This window comes from Octopus bimaculoides, chromosome 1, assembly GCF_001194135.2.
Source record: "Octopus bimaculoides isolate UCB-OBI-ISO-001 chromosome 1, ASM119413v2, whole genome shotgun sequence".
Lineage (NCBI taxonomy): Eukaryota > Metazoa > Mollusca > Cephalopoda > Octopoda > Octopodidae > Octopus > Octopus bimaculoides.
This window is the reverse complement of record NC_068981.1, coordinates 128,567,357-128,583,469: the sequence shown is the minus strand read 5'-3', so window position 1 is coordinate 128,583,469 and position 16,113 is coordinate 128,567,357. Positions and strand designations below refer to the sequence as shown.

The 16,113-nt window shown below is 37.1% G+C and overlaps 1 protein-coding gene across 2 annotated transcripts in view; it reads right to left on the bottom strand.

Moving 5' to 3' along the window:
- Positions 1-16,113, bottom strand: part of LOC106870830 (MORN repeat-containing protein 1) — a 106,410-nt gene that overhangs the window by 34,666 nt on the left and 55,631 nt on the right. For both annotated transcript variants that reach the window (XM_014917054.2, XM_052970307.1), the window contains 3 exons: positions 13,083-13,292; positions 11,991-12,081; positions 3,812-3,899 (listed from right to left, as the gene is read on the bottom strand). In XM_014917054.2, the coding sequence (XP_014772540.1) occupies positions 3,812-3,899; positions 11,991-12,081; positions 13,083-13,292 (389 nt within the window). The remainder of the gene's footprint in view (positions 1-3,811; positions 3,900-11,990; positions 12,082-13,082; positions 13,293-16,113) is intronic.

Genomic DNA, 16,113 nt, shown 5'->3' with positions numbered 1-16,113 from the left:
ATTGAACTTTTATAGCATGTTTCTTTTGATTTTAATCACCTTATTTTGAAATTGTATGGATAATACCATACTTAATTCTGGTGCCTAAACTTAAGTACCATATTCACCTTAAATCTAAATTTTTTATGGAACTCACTTACCAAACCGGAGTATATATATATATTACATTTATCATCATCATTTAACGTCTATTTTTCATGCTGGCAAGGGTTGGACAGTTTGACAGGGTCTGGCCAGCCAGGGAGCTGCTCAGGTTCCATTTGTCTGTTTTGGCATGGTTTCTATGGTTGGATGCCCTTCCTAGCACCAACCAATTTACAGAGTATGTTGGGTGATGTTTACATAGCACTGGCATGGATGCCTTTATGTGGAGCCAGCACAAGTGCTTTTTATATAGTATATGCATTAGGAAGGGCATTAGGCTGTAGAAACTATGCCAAAGCAGACATAGAACCTGGTGGAGCCTTCTGGCTTGCCTGTTCTTTTCAAACCATCCAACTCATGCGAGCATGCAAAAAAGGTTATTAAATGATAATGATGGTATGTGTGTGTATGCATATATATATATATATATATATATATACATACATGAGAGGGTACTGAAAAGTTCCTGGCTTTAAGGGTATCTCAAAAGGCTTGAATGGAAGTCCAACCTTCCAAGTTCTTTTAAAGAACTTAGAAAGGAGGAAGGACTGCTGCAAGTGTGTGAATCTGAGAAGGGGATACATTGAATAAAATCATAATTAACTGATCCTCCTGTATTTTCTTTCACCCAAAGCCAGGAACATTTTGGCACCCCCTCGTATATATGGATGTCAAATGATGATGATTATTTATATATACATCTATATATATATATTCATATATATAGATTAAATATATGTATATATATTTATATATATGTATTCATATATATATTTTGATAGTGTCTCAAACTATGCCAGTGTCACATAACAAGCACCTTTCGAGTGCTGGGCCTCACAGAGGCAATGACAAATGACTGAAACCATTGGTAATAAGCTGTGCTTGAGAAGAAAGATCCATCAAGCCAAGTGAAATCATAGTCATGGCAGATACTGGTGTCATGCAACTGGCACCCATGCCAGTGGCACACAAAAGCACCCTCGGAGTGGTTTATATTAGGAAGGGCATCCAGCAGTAGAAACCATGCCAAATCAGACTGGAGTTTGGTGCAGCACCTCAGCTTACCAGCCCTGGTGAAACCGTCCAACCCATGCCAGTATGGACAAATGGATGCTAAAAGATGATGATGTCTCAAGTCTGAGAGAGACAGTTCTGCAATTTCTTACTGAACAACTTGCGCAAACCTGATTTGCTTATAGTGATGTCTGTGCTTATAGTGATGTCTTGCTCCCTTCATCAAATAAACATTACCTGTACAAGTGCTTGATGTACCACATGTCAGATGTTGAAAAGATTGCAGAGCAACACGACATAAAGTTTTTTGGTCTGCCTGGTCTGGGAATAAATTCACGATGTTGCGATTGTGAGTGCAATTACCCTAGCCACTTGGTCAAACACCCTCACTGTATGTATGTATATAGAGACAAAAATAAGGGAAATAACTATATTACTCTGTTATAAAAAAGAAAAGAAAAATGATGTGGTAGAATGCTAAAATAACATTATATAGGTTAGAAATAAACCTCGTTCTGAATCAAGAACTAAATGTATGAAGTTGTTAGCTGCAGTTGTTAACTATGATCAGCCTCTGGCTGTTAGTCAGAGATGGTATCTGCACTTTGTGGAAGAATAATTCTATTGCAAATGAGATATTGGCTTCATTCTAACCAAGTAAAAATATCAGCAGTGTGAAAGACAATTTCTCTGGGGAAGAAACCCATTTAAACAGACACATATGCACACAACAGTTTTAGATACAATGTAAAAAAAATAAACAAAATGATTGCACTTAGTTTAGCCCCATTGCAGGCACAGTAGGCAAGAACCTTCTACTACAGCGCTGCGCTAATCAAAGTCTTCTGAGTGGATATGCTAGACAGAAACTGATAGAAGCCTGTTGTGTGTACATACATAAATACAAAGGTACACATGTGTGTGTGTGTGTGTGTGTGTGTGTCTGTATGTATGAATGTATATATGTGCATATTTCTTTGCATTTGTGTTTGTCTCCAACACTGCTTGACAAACGGTGTTGGTTAACTTAGTGGTTTGGCAAAACATACTGATAAAATAAGTGAAAATAAGTACTGGGGGTTGATTAATTCAACTAAAATCCTTCAAGGTGGTACTCCAGCATGCCTGCAGTCCAATGATTGAAGTAAAAGACAAAAGGATTTGGTTCTGAAAGGGTAGCAAGAAAGAAAAAAAAGAAAACATGGAAATGATTGATTAGATCAGTTCCTAATCTTCTTAGATTTTTCCCAATGAAATAACACCCATCTTCTGTCCATTGAAAGAATAATAGCTTAGTTTATAGCTATTAATAATGTATACAGATATATTTTTAACGTAAGCGCTATTGTTGAAAATTAAGCTAGCCAATTTAGCTGAATCCTGTTTTGTATATACTATAATGCATGGAAAATGGATGTTAAACGATGATGATGATGATGATGATGATATATTGTTATTAGCTAGTCATCTGTCTGAATAGAAGGTTTATATTCTGAGGAAGGTCCAACAAAATTAGGGAGTGAACACATTAATCCCATTTTTTTTCTGCCTATGAAGAGATAAAAACTTGTGAGATTGAAATTGAATTTCTTTCATTCTTTTACGTGTTTCAGTCATTTGATTGTAGCTATGCTACTGCACTACCTTAAAGGGTTTTAGTTGAAGAAATTGAACCCTGACCTTATTCTTTGAAAGCCTAGTACTTATTCTATCGATCTCTTTTGCTGAACCACTAAGTTACAGGGACATAAACACACCAACATCAGTTGTCAAGCAATGGTGGGGGACAAACACAGACACAAAGACACATATACATATATATATATATATATATATATATGTATATATATATATACACACGTCGGGCTTCTTTTAGTTCTGTCTACCAAATCCACTCACAAGGCTTTAGTTGGCCTGAGGCTATAGTAGAAGACACTTGCCCAAGGTGCTACACAGTGGGATTGAACTTAGGAACAAGTGATTGGGAAGCAAACTTCTTACCACACAGCCATGCCTTATTAAAAATAAAGTATACCTTAGTTCTTTAGCATTCAGATTATTCTGTCAAATATAATGCTTATTTACTCACATTGTTTTGAATTAATTATACATGATGTCATAGCTTTGAAATTTTGATGATGTGATTGTATGTTTTTATTATGACATTGTAGAGCAGATGCGAGAGGCCAAATCTGGCCAGTTTGAGCATAAAATGGGTAGATTATTTTGGCTGGATATCATTGGTTTAAATGTTAAAGGGTTGGATTATATCCTTTATCTTTTATTTGTTTCAATCATTGAATGGTGGTCATGCTGGAACACCACCTTGAAGGGTTTTAGTCAAATGAATTAACCCCAGTACTTATTCTTTTAAGTGTGGTACTTCTTCTATTGGTTCCTTTAAGTGAACTGCTAAGTTATAGGGACACAAACAAATCAAAACTGGTTGTCAAGTGGTGGTGGGGGCATTGACAAAGACACACATTCACAACACGTACACACACATATGCATATGAAACTTATATGAATGGCAATATGCCGTGCAGTATACATGTTCAAATAATGCTATCACAAAAAATATTAAGATGTTGATGATGATGATAATGACAACAGCGATAAAGACAATAATGATGATGATGAATTTAATACTGGCCTCATATTCTGACCCATCCAAATAGTTTATGTGTCCTTGGCCCTGACGGCGATCACATATCCAGTCACCAGTATATGTAGTACCATTTCTGAAAGTAGAGATAATTTATCAATAATAACCGTGTGCTATCTAATCAAGATGTTTTGTGGTGTATTTTTTTTTTAGTTTATTTTGTTGTAAAACTCCAGGTCAGCCTTGATCAAGCAGAACCATAATCAAAGACGTTCTGTCAGTGATTCTTGTCTTTTTATTCAGATATACTATACCTAGAACAACATTCTCAAATGTACCTTTGCTTATTCTTGCCGTTTTCATTGTTCAGACACAAATCGACCCTGACTGAGAAGATCTACAGATAAACGAAGATGTTCCAAACATAAGTATGTCATCTTTTTGTCCTGGCTACATTATCCAATACCCTACCTTTTTTTAAAAAAAAAAACAGTATGGTTTGATGAGGCATTTAGCTGCTATTTATTTCAGGCTAAGCAACCACATGTAATTTATTGCAATTTGTTGGAGAGAAATTAGGAGTACAGGGAGGACTTGCATAACCCGTAGAGTTATATATTGCTTGTATACCACTATTACTGTTTTCTTCTGTTGACCAAATGTGTTACCTGTCATTGTTCTAAGTATCTTTGTGTTTAATTTGACTTTCTTTTATATTCTACATGTATTTTGAATGTTTTGGATGTGTTTTACATAACCCCAAGTATTTTTTTTATCCTGTGTATGGTATGTTTATGTTGTTGATTGTGATGCTTGGTAGTTATTGATGTTCTCTGGCATTGTGAATAAGAAGAGAGACAAGGGAAATTGGTTGGTGCTGCTTTAACCCTTTAGCATTTAATTCAGTCAAATTCGGCCAAGATATTTTACCTGTTTTATGTTAAATGACCAAATCTAACCTCTCACACCTAACCTATAATGTTATTCTAAAAATTTTGTGCCGGTGACACGTAAAAGCACCCATTACACTCTTGGAGTGGTTGGCGTTAGGAAGGGCATCCAGCCGTAGAAACTTTGCCAAATCAGATTGGAGCCTGGTGTAGCCTTCGGGTTCCACCAGTCCTCAGTCAAATCGTCCAACCCATGCTAGCATGGAAAGCGGACGTTAAACGATGATGATGATACAAACATATCATTGAAATTTTGAAGCTACAAAATAATGCATGATTAATTCAAAACAATGTGAATAAACGAGCAATACATTTGATAAAGAAATCTGAATGCTAAAGGCTCTGTCAGTTTAGGATTGTGTTTCTTGGGGATTAGCATGGGGATGGAATAGTTGTGCAGCTGCATATTGGGGAATGATGAGAGTAGGATGGCATCTGTGTATGACTCTGTGGGTGTATTTTGAGGAGTTGATTGTAAGTTGTTTAGGCATAATTTAAACATAGCAGGGGAGAGGATGGATTCTTGAAATGTAGGAACTTGTGAATTATGGATGTGTTGGTTTTGTACACTTTATGTTTAGTGAGTTGAAAGACAGTTCACTTGTCTACTTCAGTAGACTGAGATCTAAAGAGGGATGCAGTTCAAGGTAGAAATTATTCAGAAAGCATTTAGCGTAAGGCATAGAAGTTAAAATAGACAGGGTGAGAAGTTGGGTGGAGGTGTATATAACTTGCTAAGCCAAAGTCATTGTAGTAGTTTTTACTAAAATTTCATATAAATCTATCTTATAAGAATTATTTCATAGAGATCATTTGTAAAATATAAGCCATAGTCCTGCAGTTTTGGAAAATTGTATGAGGGTTCCATGATAAAGAAAGTTTGGAATATCTGATGTAAAGCACAAATACATTCATAGCTTTTTCTGGTTATCTTTCAGTAGTAGTATTCTTTCCCTGTACTGCTGCAGTATGTCTGTGTGTCACTCACTTAGAAGATTTGAGATTACAGACTTTGATTGTGAGACGAAAATGGAAGGATATACCTAGAAGGATGATGATCCTCTGCTTAGTGGTGTCAGATAAATCAGAAGTGAAGAGTAGTAGCTGCTACGAGTAGTCAGCATAAAACCAACTGATTTCTAATAAGGTAGATGACTTGAAGTACTAAATTTTTTCAGGGATCAGTTGGTGTTCAGAACAAGTGTGCCGTCTCTATTAATTAGGCAATAGTGATAACATTATTGAATCTTTTTTATAATCTATAATCTTTGTTGTATGTACATAAGTCTGATGGTATTTTGAAAGTGTGTAAAAATGTTGTTGTTGGAAGTGTTGTAGCGTGGTGGAACAGTTGTTGATTAGCCTAAAGTCAACCCTGGTCCAGCAGGCCTATGACCAAAGCACTAGTGTAGCTAGAGTGTGTGCTGTCTGGGGCAACCCTCCTTTTTGTCACCCCAGGACCCCACAAAAACACATATTGCCTACAGCAATAGCCTACAACAGGATTAAAAGTGCCGTCCCTTTAAAAGTGGTGCCCCTAACGCTCCCTGCTAGCTATGCTAGTAGACCAAAGCTATTCCAGCCACAACCATTCTGTTCATTATGGAGACAACACATCATTATCCAATGTGTCTTTTCTCAAGACAGTAGAGTGTGATTAAAAGGGGATTTGGTTGCATTAGACAGATAAAAATTAGCAATATGAATACCTTATGAATTGATGTTAGACTTTTTTTTTAAATCTTGAATATTATATTTTTAGCTTGGAAACCATAATAATATATGATGGCTCTGGATATCAATATACAATTCCCTTTAATGGAAAAGAATATTGAGTATCATTCTAAAATAGCACACAACTGTTCTTGGTAACCCGTATCATAATGCATGAAGGTGTTAGATAACAAGCTTCTTAATTGTCTTAGAATGTCATGACTATTTTCTTAATTATATGCGGTTCTTAATTTCCTCTGAATGGAGTCACTTTTCTCACTTTGGATATTATTAAATAATTTATAACAAATTTCTCCTCTCTCTCTCTCTTTCTCTTTCTCTCTCTCTCTCTCTCTCTCTCTCTCTCACACACACACACACACACCACCGCCGCCGCCACCACCACCACCACTACCACCATCATCATCTCTGTATGTTCACCAGCCTGCCTGGACTCTTTGTAAACTATATTCTTTGTAGGTTTTCTTAAAATGTAATTCTATGATCTTACTTTCTTCATTCATACCTAATTGACTAACTGTGTTGATTGGTCTTTGAACAGAAGGAAAGAAAGAAGGAAGGGACCAACTGATCAACCAATGGACAGACCAACCAGCTGACTGACTGACTAACCTACCTATCTACCTGCCTGCCTACCTACCTACCTACCTACCTACCTACCTACCTACGTAACTTCCTATCTGCATATATATATATGTATATATGTATATATATATATATATATATATGTATATATAAAATGAAGAGCTAGCCTTTGGGATGTAGTCCTAGCTATGCAGCTTCACTGGTAAATGATGCATGACTGAAGGAGGTTAGGTAAGAATGATGACTTGTATAATCTGGATATGAATGGGAATTATTGAATGTGGTAAGTAGATTGTAGAAGGAAAAGAGTGAAGAACAAAACCAAACCCTGGGCTCATCAGAGTTGATTAAGAATGGAGCAAGAAAGAGCTCTATGAACATATGACTCAATAGGACGTTCACAAGCCAAATACAGTCAAAGGCTTTGCTGATGTCTAGGGCAACAACATTGGTTTCATTGACTTTCTCTCAAGGGAAAGCCCATTGGTGAGTGACATAAAAAAGGTCTCCAGTGGAACTAGCTCTGTAGAAAACATATTGGCAGTTGCTGAAGAGAAAGAGAGATTCAAAGTATTGAAGGATGCCATTGTTAATGGCTGTTTCCATTGACTTACAATTTTCTCATATTAAAAGGTTGAATTTTGTTACATACACTAGGGAAAACAAACAACAAAAACCTCTGATCATGACAAATCTGCGAAACAGAAAGACAGAAAATTGTTGTAAAAACTCAAATCTACTTTCAAACATATTTATTAAGGTTAGTACCCAAAAGGCAGAAGAGAAAAAAATTTGAAAATAAATAAAGTAAACATGGTAGTATTTGATTGGTGGATGCCGAATTAATGAAATAGCAAGTTACTGTACAGAAAGTGTATTAAGTGACATCAAACATTTAATATAAGTTTAACCAAAAATGTTATTGCTCTGATTTAGCCTGAAGAGTTAGCTGATGACTTAAAAACAACATCTGAATACTCATTATAAATCAAAGAATCATTAATCAAAACACTCGTTAATCAACAAATTTAATCAACTGATATAAGCCTCATAAAATAAACATGCTTATATATATTTTGCCAGAAGCATCAAAGGAGTGCAGTTATCCTTTTTAAGTATAATTTGTGTTATATTAACAACTAGTGAAAGGTTTTATCATGTAATTGAAATTTTCTCAACAAACAACATTCGTATAAATAATTGCATTGGACTTAGGGTAGATGGAGCAAATAATGCTAGCTGGCTAACATAACTTAATGTTTTCAAGATTCATTGATATGAAACCAAATGTTATGTTTATAGAATGTACATATCACAATTTGGTTTTATACTATTTTCCTTATAAGCATCATAGAGAGCAAATGTATAAGCAAGAAGTCCTTTAACACATTTAGGAGTACAATAAATTTAAATAAGGCATGACTAACTGATTCAGGCAGTGATGACCTGTCCAGCCAAAGCCAACATGGAAAATAGATCTATGATGATGATGATGATGATGATGATATTGATGATAATGATGATCTATATTAAGAAAATAAATTTTATTGAGTTTCATTCAAATTAATATTATCCACAGTACTTCGAACATTGGGCCTCACCGAGGTGATGACTACTGACCAAGACCTTTGGAAATGTGCCGTGCGTGAGAAGACCTGGCAAGCCAAGTGAGATCGTTGCCAGTGCCCCTGGACTGGCTCTTGTGCGGGTGGCACATGAGATGCACCATTCTGAGCGTGGCCGTTGCCAGTACCGCCTAACTGGCCTTCATAAGATTTTCGAGCGAGATCGTTGCCGGTGCCCTTGGACTGGCTCTTGTGCGGGTGGCACATAAAAGACACCATTTTGAGCGTGGCCGTTGCCAGTACCGCCTGACTGGCCCTCGTGCGGGTGACACGTAAAAGCACCCACTACACTCTCTGAGTGGTTGGCGTTAGGAAGGGCATCCAGCTGTAGAAACTCTGCCAAATTAGATTGGAGCCTGGTGTTGCCATCCGGTTTCACCAGTCCTCAGTCAAATCGTCCAACCCATGCTAGCATGGAAAGCGGATGTTAAACGATGATGATGATGATGATGATGAGTACTGTTTTGATATATTTCTTCAGGTTCATTTTGGATGGTGGTGGTGGTGGTAGGGCTGAGAAATAGCAAGTTGTCATGATCAAGTATATTCACATTGGCACCTAATAACATAAGGAAAATGAAATAAATAAAACTGGGAAATAAAACTAATATTTGGTTTGCTGAAAGCTTATTTTTCCTCCAGTGGTTGAAAGTACAGCCAAATATAATAAAACTGTGCCAACAAAAATGCCATCCCTGGTTCATTGGATTTGCACATGTATTAAGTTCTGTTCCTGTTCCCTTTGGTCTCCCTCCACATGATATGGCAGTTCGAGCTGCTTGAATCTATCCCAACCACTGTTCATCTCAGGTCAATCATCAGCTCAACACGAACAAAAGTCGACCATGTAACATAAAAAAGGCTGCCAAATTTAGCAATTTTGATATTAAAGGGGTTGTTTGCCTTCTTTCCTCTCTGTACTCTCTCATTTCATGTACCACAGACTCCTTCAACCAACTGAAGGAGTAACATCCTCTGGCCCCTCCAGATGATCACCTACACTGGCCTGACCCACCAAGTTTTCTGCAACCCATCTTCACCCCTGACAATGTCAGGAGGACAATTGCCTCTTTTCCAGCAGGTTCTGGCACTGGGATCTATGGCTTTTGACCTCAGCATCTCAAGGATGGTATCTCAGTCAGCTGGTGATGCTGAGCTCGAACTCTGGGAGAACCTAACACAGTTCATAAACTTGTTCTTGTCTGAGAGTGTCCTTGCCTACATTCGTCCCCTGTTCTTTGGGACCCAAAGGTGACCTCTGCCTCATAACATTTGGCTGTACACTGTGATGGCTCACAGCAAAAGTGTGCCTGTCTCCAGTTTCTAACTGCCTGACCAAGGAATTTTCCCCTATTCAGCTAGGAGTGGGTACTAAGCTAGGTTGTGAGGCTGCTGCTCATGCCATCAGGACTTTCACCAACTTTCCCTCTGAGTCTCCAAAGGTCATCCTCAAACTTGACCTTAAGAATGCTTTTAACTCCATCAGTCAAGATGCCATCCTCTGTGCAGTAAGGGAGAATTTCCCACCGTTTTATCACTTTGTTTGGCAAGCCTATTGGGAGCCCTCCTACCTCTCATTTGGTGACTACATCATCCCATCTGTATCTGGGGACCAACAGGAAGATTCACTTGGTCCTGCCCTATTTGCATTGGGTATTGATGATGTTACCAAGATAGGGACCAACCTAGACCTAAATGTCTGGTACCTTGATGATGCTTGTTTGGGAGGCCGTCCCAACAAGGTGCTTGCAACTGTGAGGATGATGATAGAGAATTTTAGTCATAGAGGACTTAGTATTAACAACTCTAAATGCAAGCTCTGGCTCCTCAACCACCTAGCTTTGCATGAACAGACTACTAAGCTATTTGCTAGCTCCCTCTCCTCAATTGCGATTCTTCTTTCTTCAGTGTGGTGCTCCCTTGGAGCCCCAATTACTGACCTAGCTTTTGAGTTCATCCAAAATAGCTAACCTCAAGCAACTTTTAAAAGATCTTGAAGTAATTGAGCCCCACCAAGGTTTTTTTTATACTTAGGAATTATTTGTCAATTCCTAAGCTATTGTATTTTCTGAGAGTTAGTCCCTCTTACAGATTCCTGTCATCTCCCAATACTTTGATGACCTAATCTTCAGGAAACTTGAATGCTTGGTCAATGTCAAACTTTTCCCAGACTCCTGCGACCAAGCTGTTTTGCCCAAATGTTTTGGGGATCTAGGTCTGTGCAAGTGCTCATCTTTATCTCTTCTCTGTTTTCTTTCCTCCACCCACACTTGCTCCCTTTTGGTAGGCAACATTCTCTCCCCTCCAACATGGACCAATTCCAACAGGGAGATGGATGAAGCTCTATCACAGTGAAGAGAGCTGGGTTTGTCAGTTCTAGATACAGTTGAAGACAGATGGAAACAGAGAGTATGGGACAATCTGTGTTCAGGTGCCCTTTTCAACTCTCTCTCTGATTAATCTAATTAATTTTCAAGGTGTTGCCTACTTTCAGCTAGTGCAAAATTCTCAAGTGACTGGATTGATGCTCTGCCTGTGGCCAACATTGGGAGTCTACTTGGTCTAGATGAACTCTGCATCTCCATCTCACACACAGTGGGAGCTGATATTTGTAGGGGACTGAGATGCTGCTGTGGTAGGCCCCTCCACCCGACAAGTTTTCACGGTCTGTCTTTCCACATAAATGCTGGTCACTTTGCTCATCACATTGAGCTAAACCTAATCATTAAGCAGGCCCTGGCCTGGATTAATATCCCCTCAGTTCTGGAGCCATCAGGGTTATCCAGAAGTGAGGAAAGAGACCAGATGGTCTTACCTTCTGTCCCTGGATTAGAGTAGAGGTAGGTGCCTCATTTGGGATGCCACAGTCTGCGACTCCTTTGCTCCCTCTCACATCCTGAATGCTGCAGTTAATGGGAGGGTCACTGCTTCCATAGCCAAATGGAAGAAAATCCTTAGGAATCGGGAACTGACAGTGAACTATCTCTTCCAACCTGTGGCATTTGAGACGTTCAGAGGGACTGGGCCACTAACCGTGAAGTTCTTGTCACCTTTGGCAGCTCACCTCACTGAGGTGTCAGGTGATACCTGTGAAGGCACTTGGCTTTTCCAACGCCTTAGCCTCGCCATCACCCATGGTAATGCTGCGAGTGTGCTGGTTTGCTTCAGTATGCTCCGTTAAACCTTGTGGTGTATGACTAGTTGCTGTGATAAAAAAAATTCCCCCACAAATAGTTTCAATACAGTTTTAACAGAAAGATTTGGAAGAATTAGATGAAAGTTCTCTGATAAAAATTGATTAAAAGTCTTGATTAATATGTGAGACAAACTTACTTCATTTCAAATGTTCCTGTGCCATGTCTTTTGTGATTATGGAAGTAGCCTTTGTATACAGAACCATCTGGAAACTTTAATTTTCCATAGCCTTGGAATAAAAACAGAAGAAATTATCTTAACATACAAGAGAGACGTCTTCAGTCTTTCATGAAGGGCATCAACTTCAAATAAGAATTGACTTAGATTATGATGAACTATCCAATCCATGCCAATATGGAAAATGGTTGTAGAATGGCAATGATGAAGAAGATGATGATGACAACAGCGACAACTAGGACAACAAGACAACAATGATGTTGATGACAGCAACAATGATGATGGCAATGGTAGCATTGCAACAATAATGGTGATGCTGAATCTTTGATGCTATCAGTCAAATATTTCATTCCAGACATGGCTGTATGTTTAAGAAGCTCACTTTGCATAGTTGACTGGTTTTGCTTTTGCTAAAAAGGACTAAGAAAATGAGTGATAATTAGAAGCTTTCAATCAATGGCAATGGGCTTCTATCAGTTTCTGTCTAACAAATCCACTTGCAAGACTTTGGTCACTGTGTAGCTGTAGGGGAACACACTTGCCCAAAATAAATACAGTGGAACTGAACCCAAGACCACATGGTTGGGAAGCAAGCTTCTTAACCCCACAGCCATACCTGTGCCTAAAAGGAGAATACTTAACCCTTTAACATTCAGATTATTCTGTCAAAGGTAATGCTTATTTATTCACATTGTTTTCAATTAATCATACATTATCTTTTAGCTTTGAGATTTTGATGATGTGATTGTTCGTTTTTAGAATAACATTATAGGGTAGTTGGCAGAGGCCAGATCTGGCCAGTTTGACCATAAAACAGGTAAAATAGAGTGGATATGGCTGGTTTGAATGTTAAAGGGATAATTTGATCATCAACAGCATTATTAATACCTATGCTATTGTTTGTGGATGAATGGAAGGCAAAGAAGACATTGCTGGATTTCAACTCAGAATATACAAAAATAACTGAAATACTACAATTCATTTGTCAATCCGCCAATCCACTACCTCAACTGCTATTAAATTTTGGCATTTTTGTGAATAAAGAATGCTGACCTTCTTTCTTATTTTCACACCAGTTTCCATCATAAACAAAACCATTTTTGTATTCCATTATTCCTTGCCCATGAAGTTCTCCTGCTTTGAACTCTCCAGTATATTTATTGTCTGTTTCAGCAAAATATTTAAAACCACTGCCTTCTATTTCCCCATTGTAGAAGTTTCCTTTGTAATAGCTTCCATCTTTTAATGTTAATGTTCCAAATCCTAGGAAGAAATACAAAAATATAAAACTCAATCCTTTTATCATTATTATAAAACTAGCTGTGCAAATGTGAGCTGAAGAAAAGAAGATAACTTGTGATAGGATGGAGAGGAGTAGACAGAAACAATAGGACAGTTATAAATTATATACGAAATAGAATGAGACATCTATATCTTATCTATAAAAGGCAGATTTTCTCTGTGTGTGTGTGTATGTTTAAAATTCATACATTTACACAATTCCAAATTTCTTGGATTAAAGAATCAGAATTAATATTCTAAATACAATTAGTTAGGTCACTGCGTCATTTTTTCAGTCAAAATGACTCTTAATAACGAATAAAATCCATAAAACTACACAAATAAACATTTGCCCCCCTAATAAAATCTAATTTCCTCTTTCTACTACCTTTACAAATCCCTTCAGCTCCTACTTTCTCTTATGAACCTTTACGAACAATCCAACAACAAATACAAAAAGAAAGGAAGGAGAAAAACTGACAGTAAAAGAAAACTATTTCATTATCAAAACTGAATAAACACATACATACAAATACCTGTCAGTCTCTTCCAAATACGATCGACAGTCAAACATTTATTCCCTACAAACTGAATTTTTTGAATCATCTTTCTTAAAACGCATTTACTTACTATCATATATATATAGAGAGAGAGACACACAGAATACACATTAATACACACATATATACAAATACCTGTCATTTTTTTTTTTTTTTAGTGTGTGTGTTGCCCATCTTAATATATAATGCTGAAATTCTTTATCTGTGTGAAGCCTTTTTAAAAGTTTATAGAAATCCACATTTTCCACTTTTTCGTACAAATTTTTACATCAATGGAATTTTCTAGATGTGAACTTTCCATTGCAGTAATTAGATTTTTTAAAACTCCGTTTACTTTGTGTGATTTAAGGGAGATTTGGCTGTTGTTTCTAGCAACTTTTATATTTTTTCGCTTCTACCTGTATCGGCGTTCTTACACATCGATCACGCGCTCAACATATAATATACAGAGTAAGAATAAAAAAGAGAGAGAGAGAGAGAGAGTGATACATACAAAGTCATAGATTAACTTGCTTTAAGACTATTCTTTCCTTCTACCTTTTCACTCTTACTTCGTTCTTCTTCCTCTCTCCCATTTAATAGCTTTCTTCTATCCCTCTACCTCTAACATATTTTTCATAACATAGAAACGTAAAAACACACACATATGTGATCTGTGACAACAACATACACATAAACACATACACGCATCAACATTATAGATATAAGATTTACTTTCTGTGTGTTTCTTATATAAACATGCACATGCATTGCTATTTTATAACTGTCTTCCGTTCTCCCTTCCTCTCTTTCTCTTTCTTCATTGCTCCCGTTCTCTATTCCTTTCTCCCCCTCTCTCTCTTTTCGTCTCTCCCTCTTCTCTCTCGCTCTCTCAAACGCATACACGTGCACGTACACACAAGCTCATGTTCGTCAATGTTTTGTAAATATACAAACTACGGAGCTTATGGACAACACATTGCAAATCAGTGAACTTCATTACAAATGTGGGTAATTTTTCAGATTAACACCTGCACGATTTTCACTAGGGTGTTAGGGTTATAGTTTTTGGGTCAGGGTTAGGGTTACGATGAGGGTTAGTGTTACGGTTACGGTTTTAGGGTCAGGGTTAGGGTTTTAAGGTTAGAGTTTTAGGGTTAGGGTTATGTAATTGTGCGGGTGTTAATCTGAAAAATTACTGAAATGTGAAAACTATCGACCCTGCCATCTGTTATAACTTTTGTTGTTCTGTTTAATATGCACATAGATTATGCCTCCAAACAAGAGAGCTTGCTGAGGAAAGAAAGCAACCAGTTTAAAAAGACAGCAACAGACTGCAGCAATTCACCACATTCCAGAAGCTACTTTGAACATAATGCAAAATGGTGCATCAACATCTACTGCCCAATCTGATAGAATTCTGGCAGAACTGTGTAGCAACAGATTGCCAGCAATTGCTTCATCAGAAATTGCCGTCCTACCTCCTGCGAAAAGGAATTACCCTGCTATGTATAATCAAGGCAGTGCAAAAAGTTGTTTTGCACAAGCATTTGTATAGTCAATTAGACTGATGAAATTTATGTACACTTAATAATGTTACGCAAAACAGCCTTCAGACTTTCCCTATTAATTTCATCGTCTTTTGAATTATGAACATATTTACATCATAAGGGTTTTTCGTTGTAAGGCTTTCTTTTTTAGTTGATTTTCACCTAGCAAGACTTATCGTAGATGGCATAATAAGTCACACCAGGACAACGTCAGGTTATACTGCTAGTTAATTATAAAATATGACAACATCTCTGACAGATGTTACGATTCAGAAATCTTTAATTTATTTATAAAATTAAAATCTTTATAAGATGAATCTCTTCAGAGGTAGTAAGGATATACTGATTAAAAATACATGTTGAAATATATCGTACATGTTGAGATATACCAATTAGAAATACATGTTGATTATATTAATCTCTTCTTTTCTTTCTTTAAGACATAATAATATACACAACTTTCTCCCCTATATTTGATTGGTTCATTCTGTCACCGGCTCTTTTTGTAAACATTTTCAGAGCCTTTATCTCGACATGCATTTCTAATTGGTACATCCTTACTACCTCTGAAGAGATTCATCTTATAATGATTTTAATCAATTATCTAAAGATTTCTGAATCGAAACAGCTGTCAGAGATGTTGTCATATTTTACAATTAATAAATAATTTTATTACTTACCTATCCATTTTCTCCTTATTCTTTATATATATAT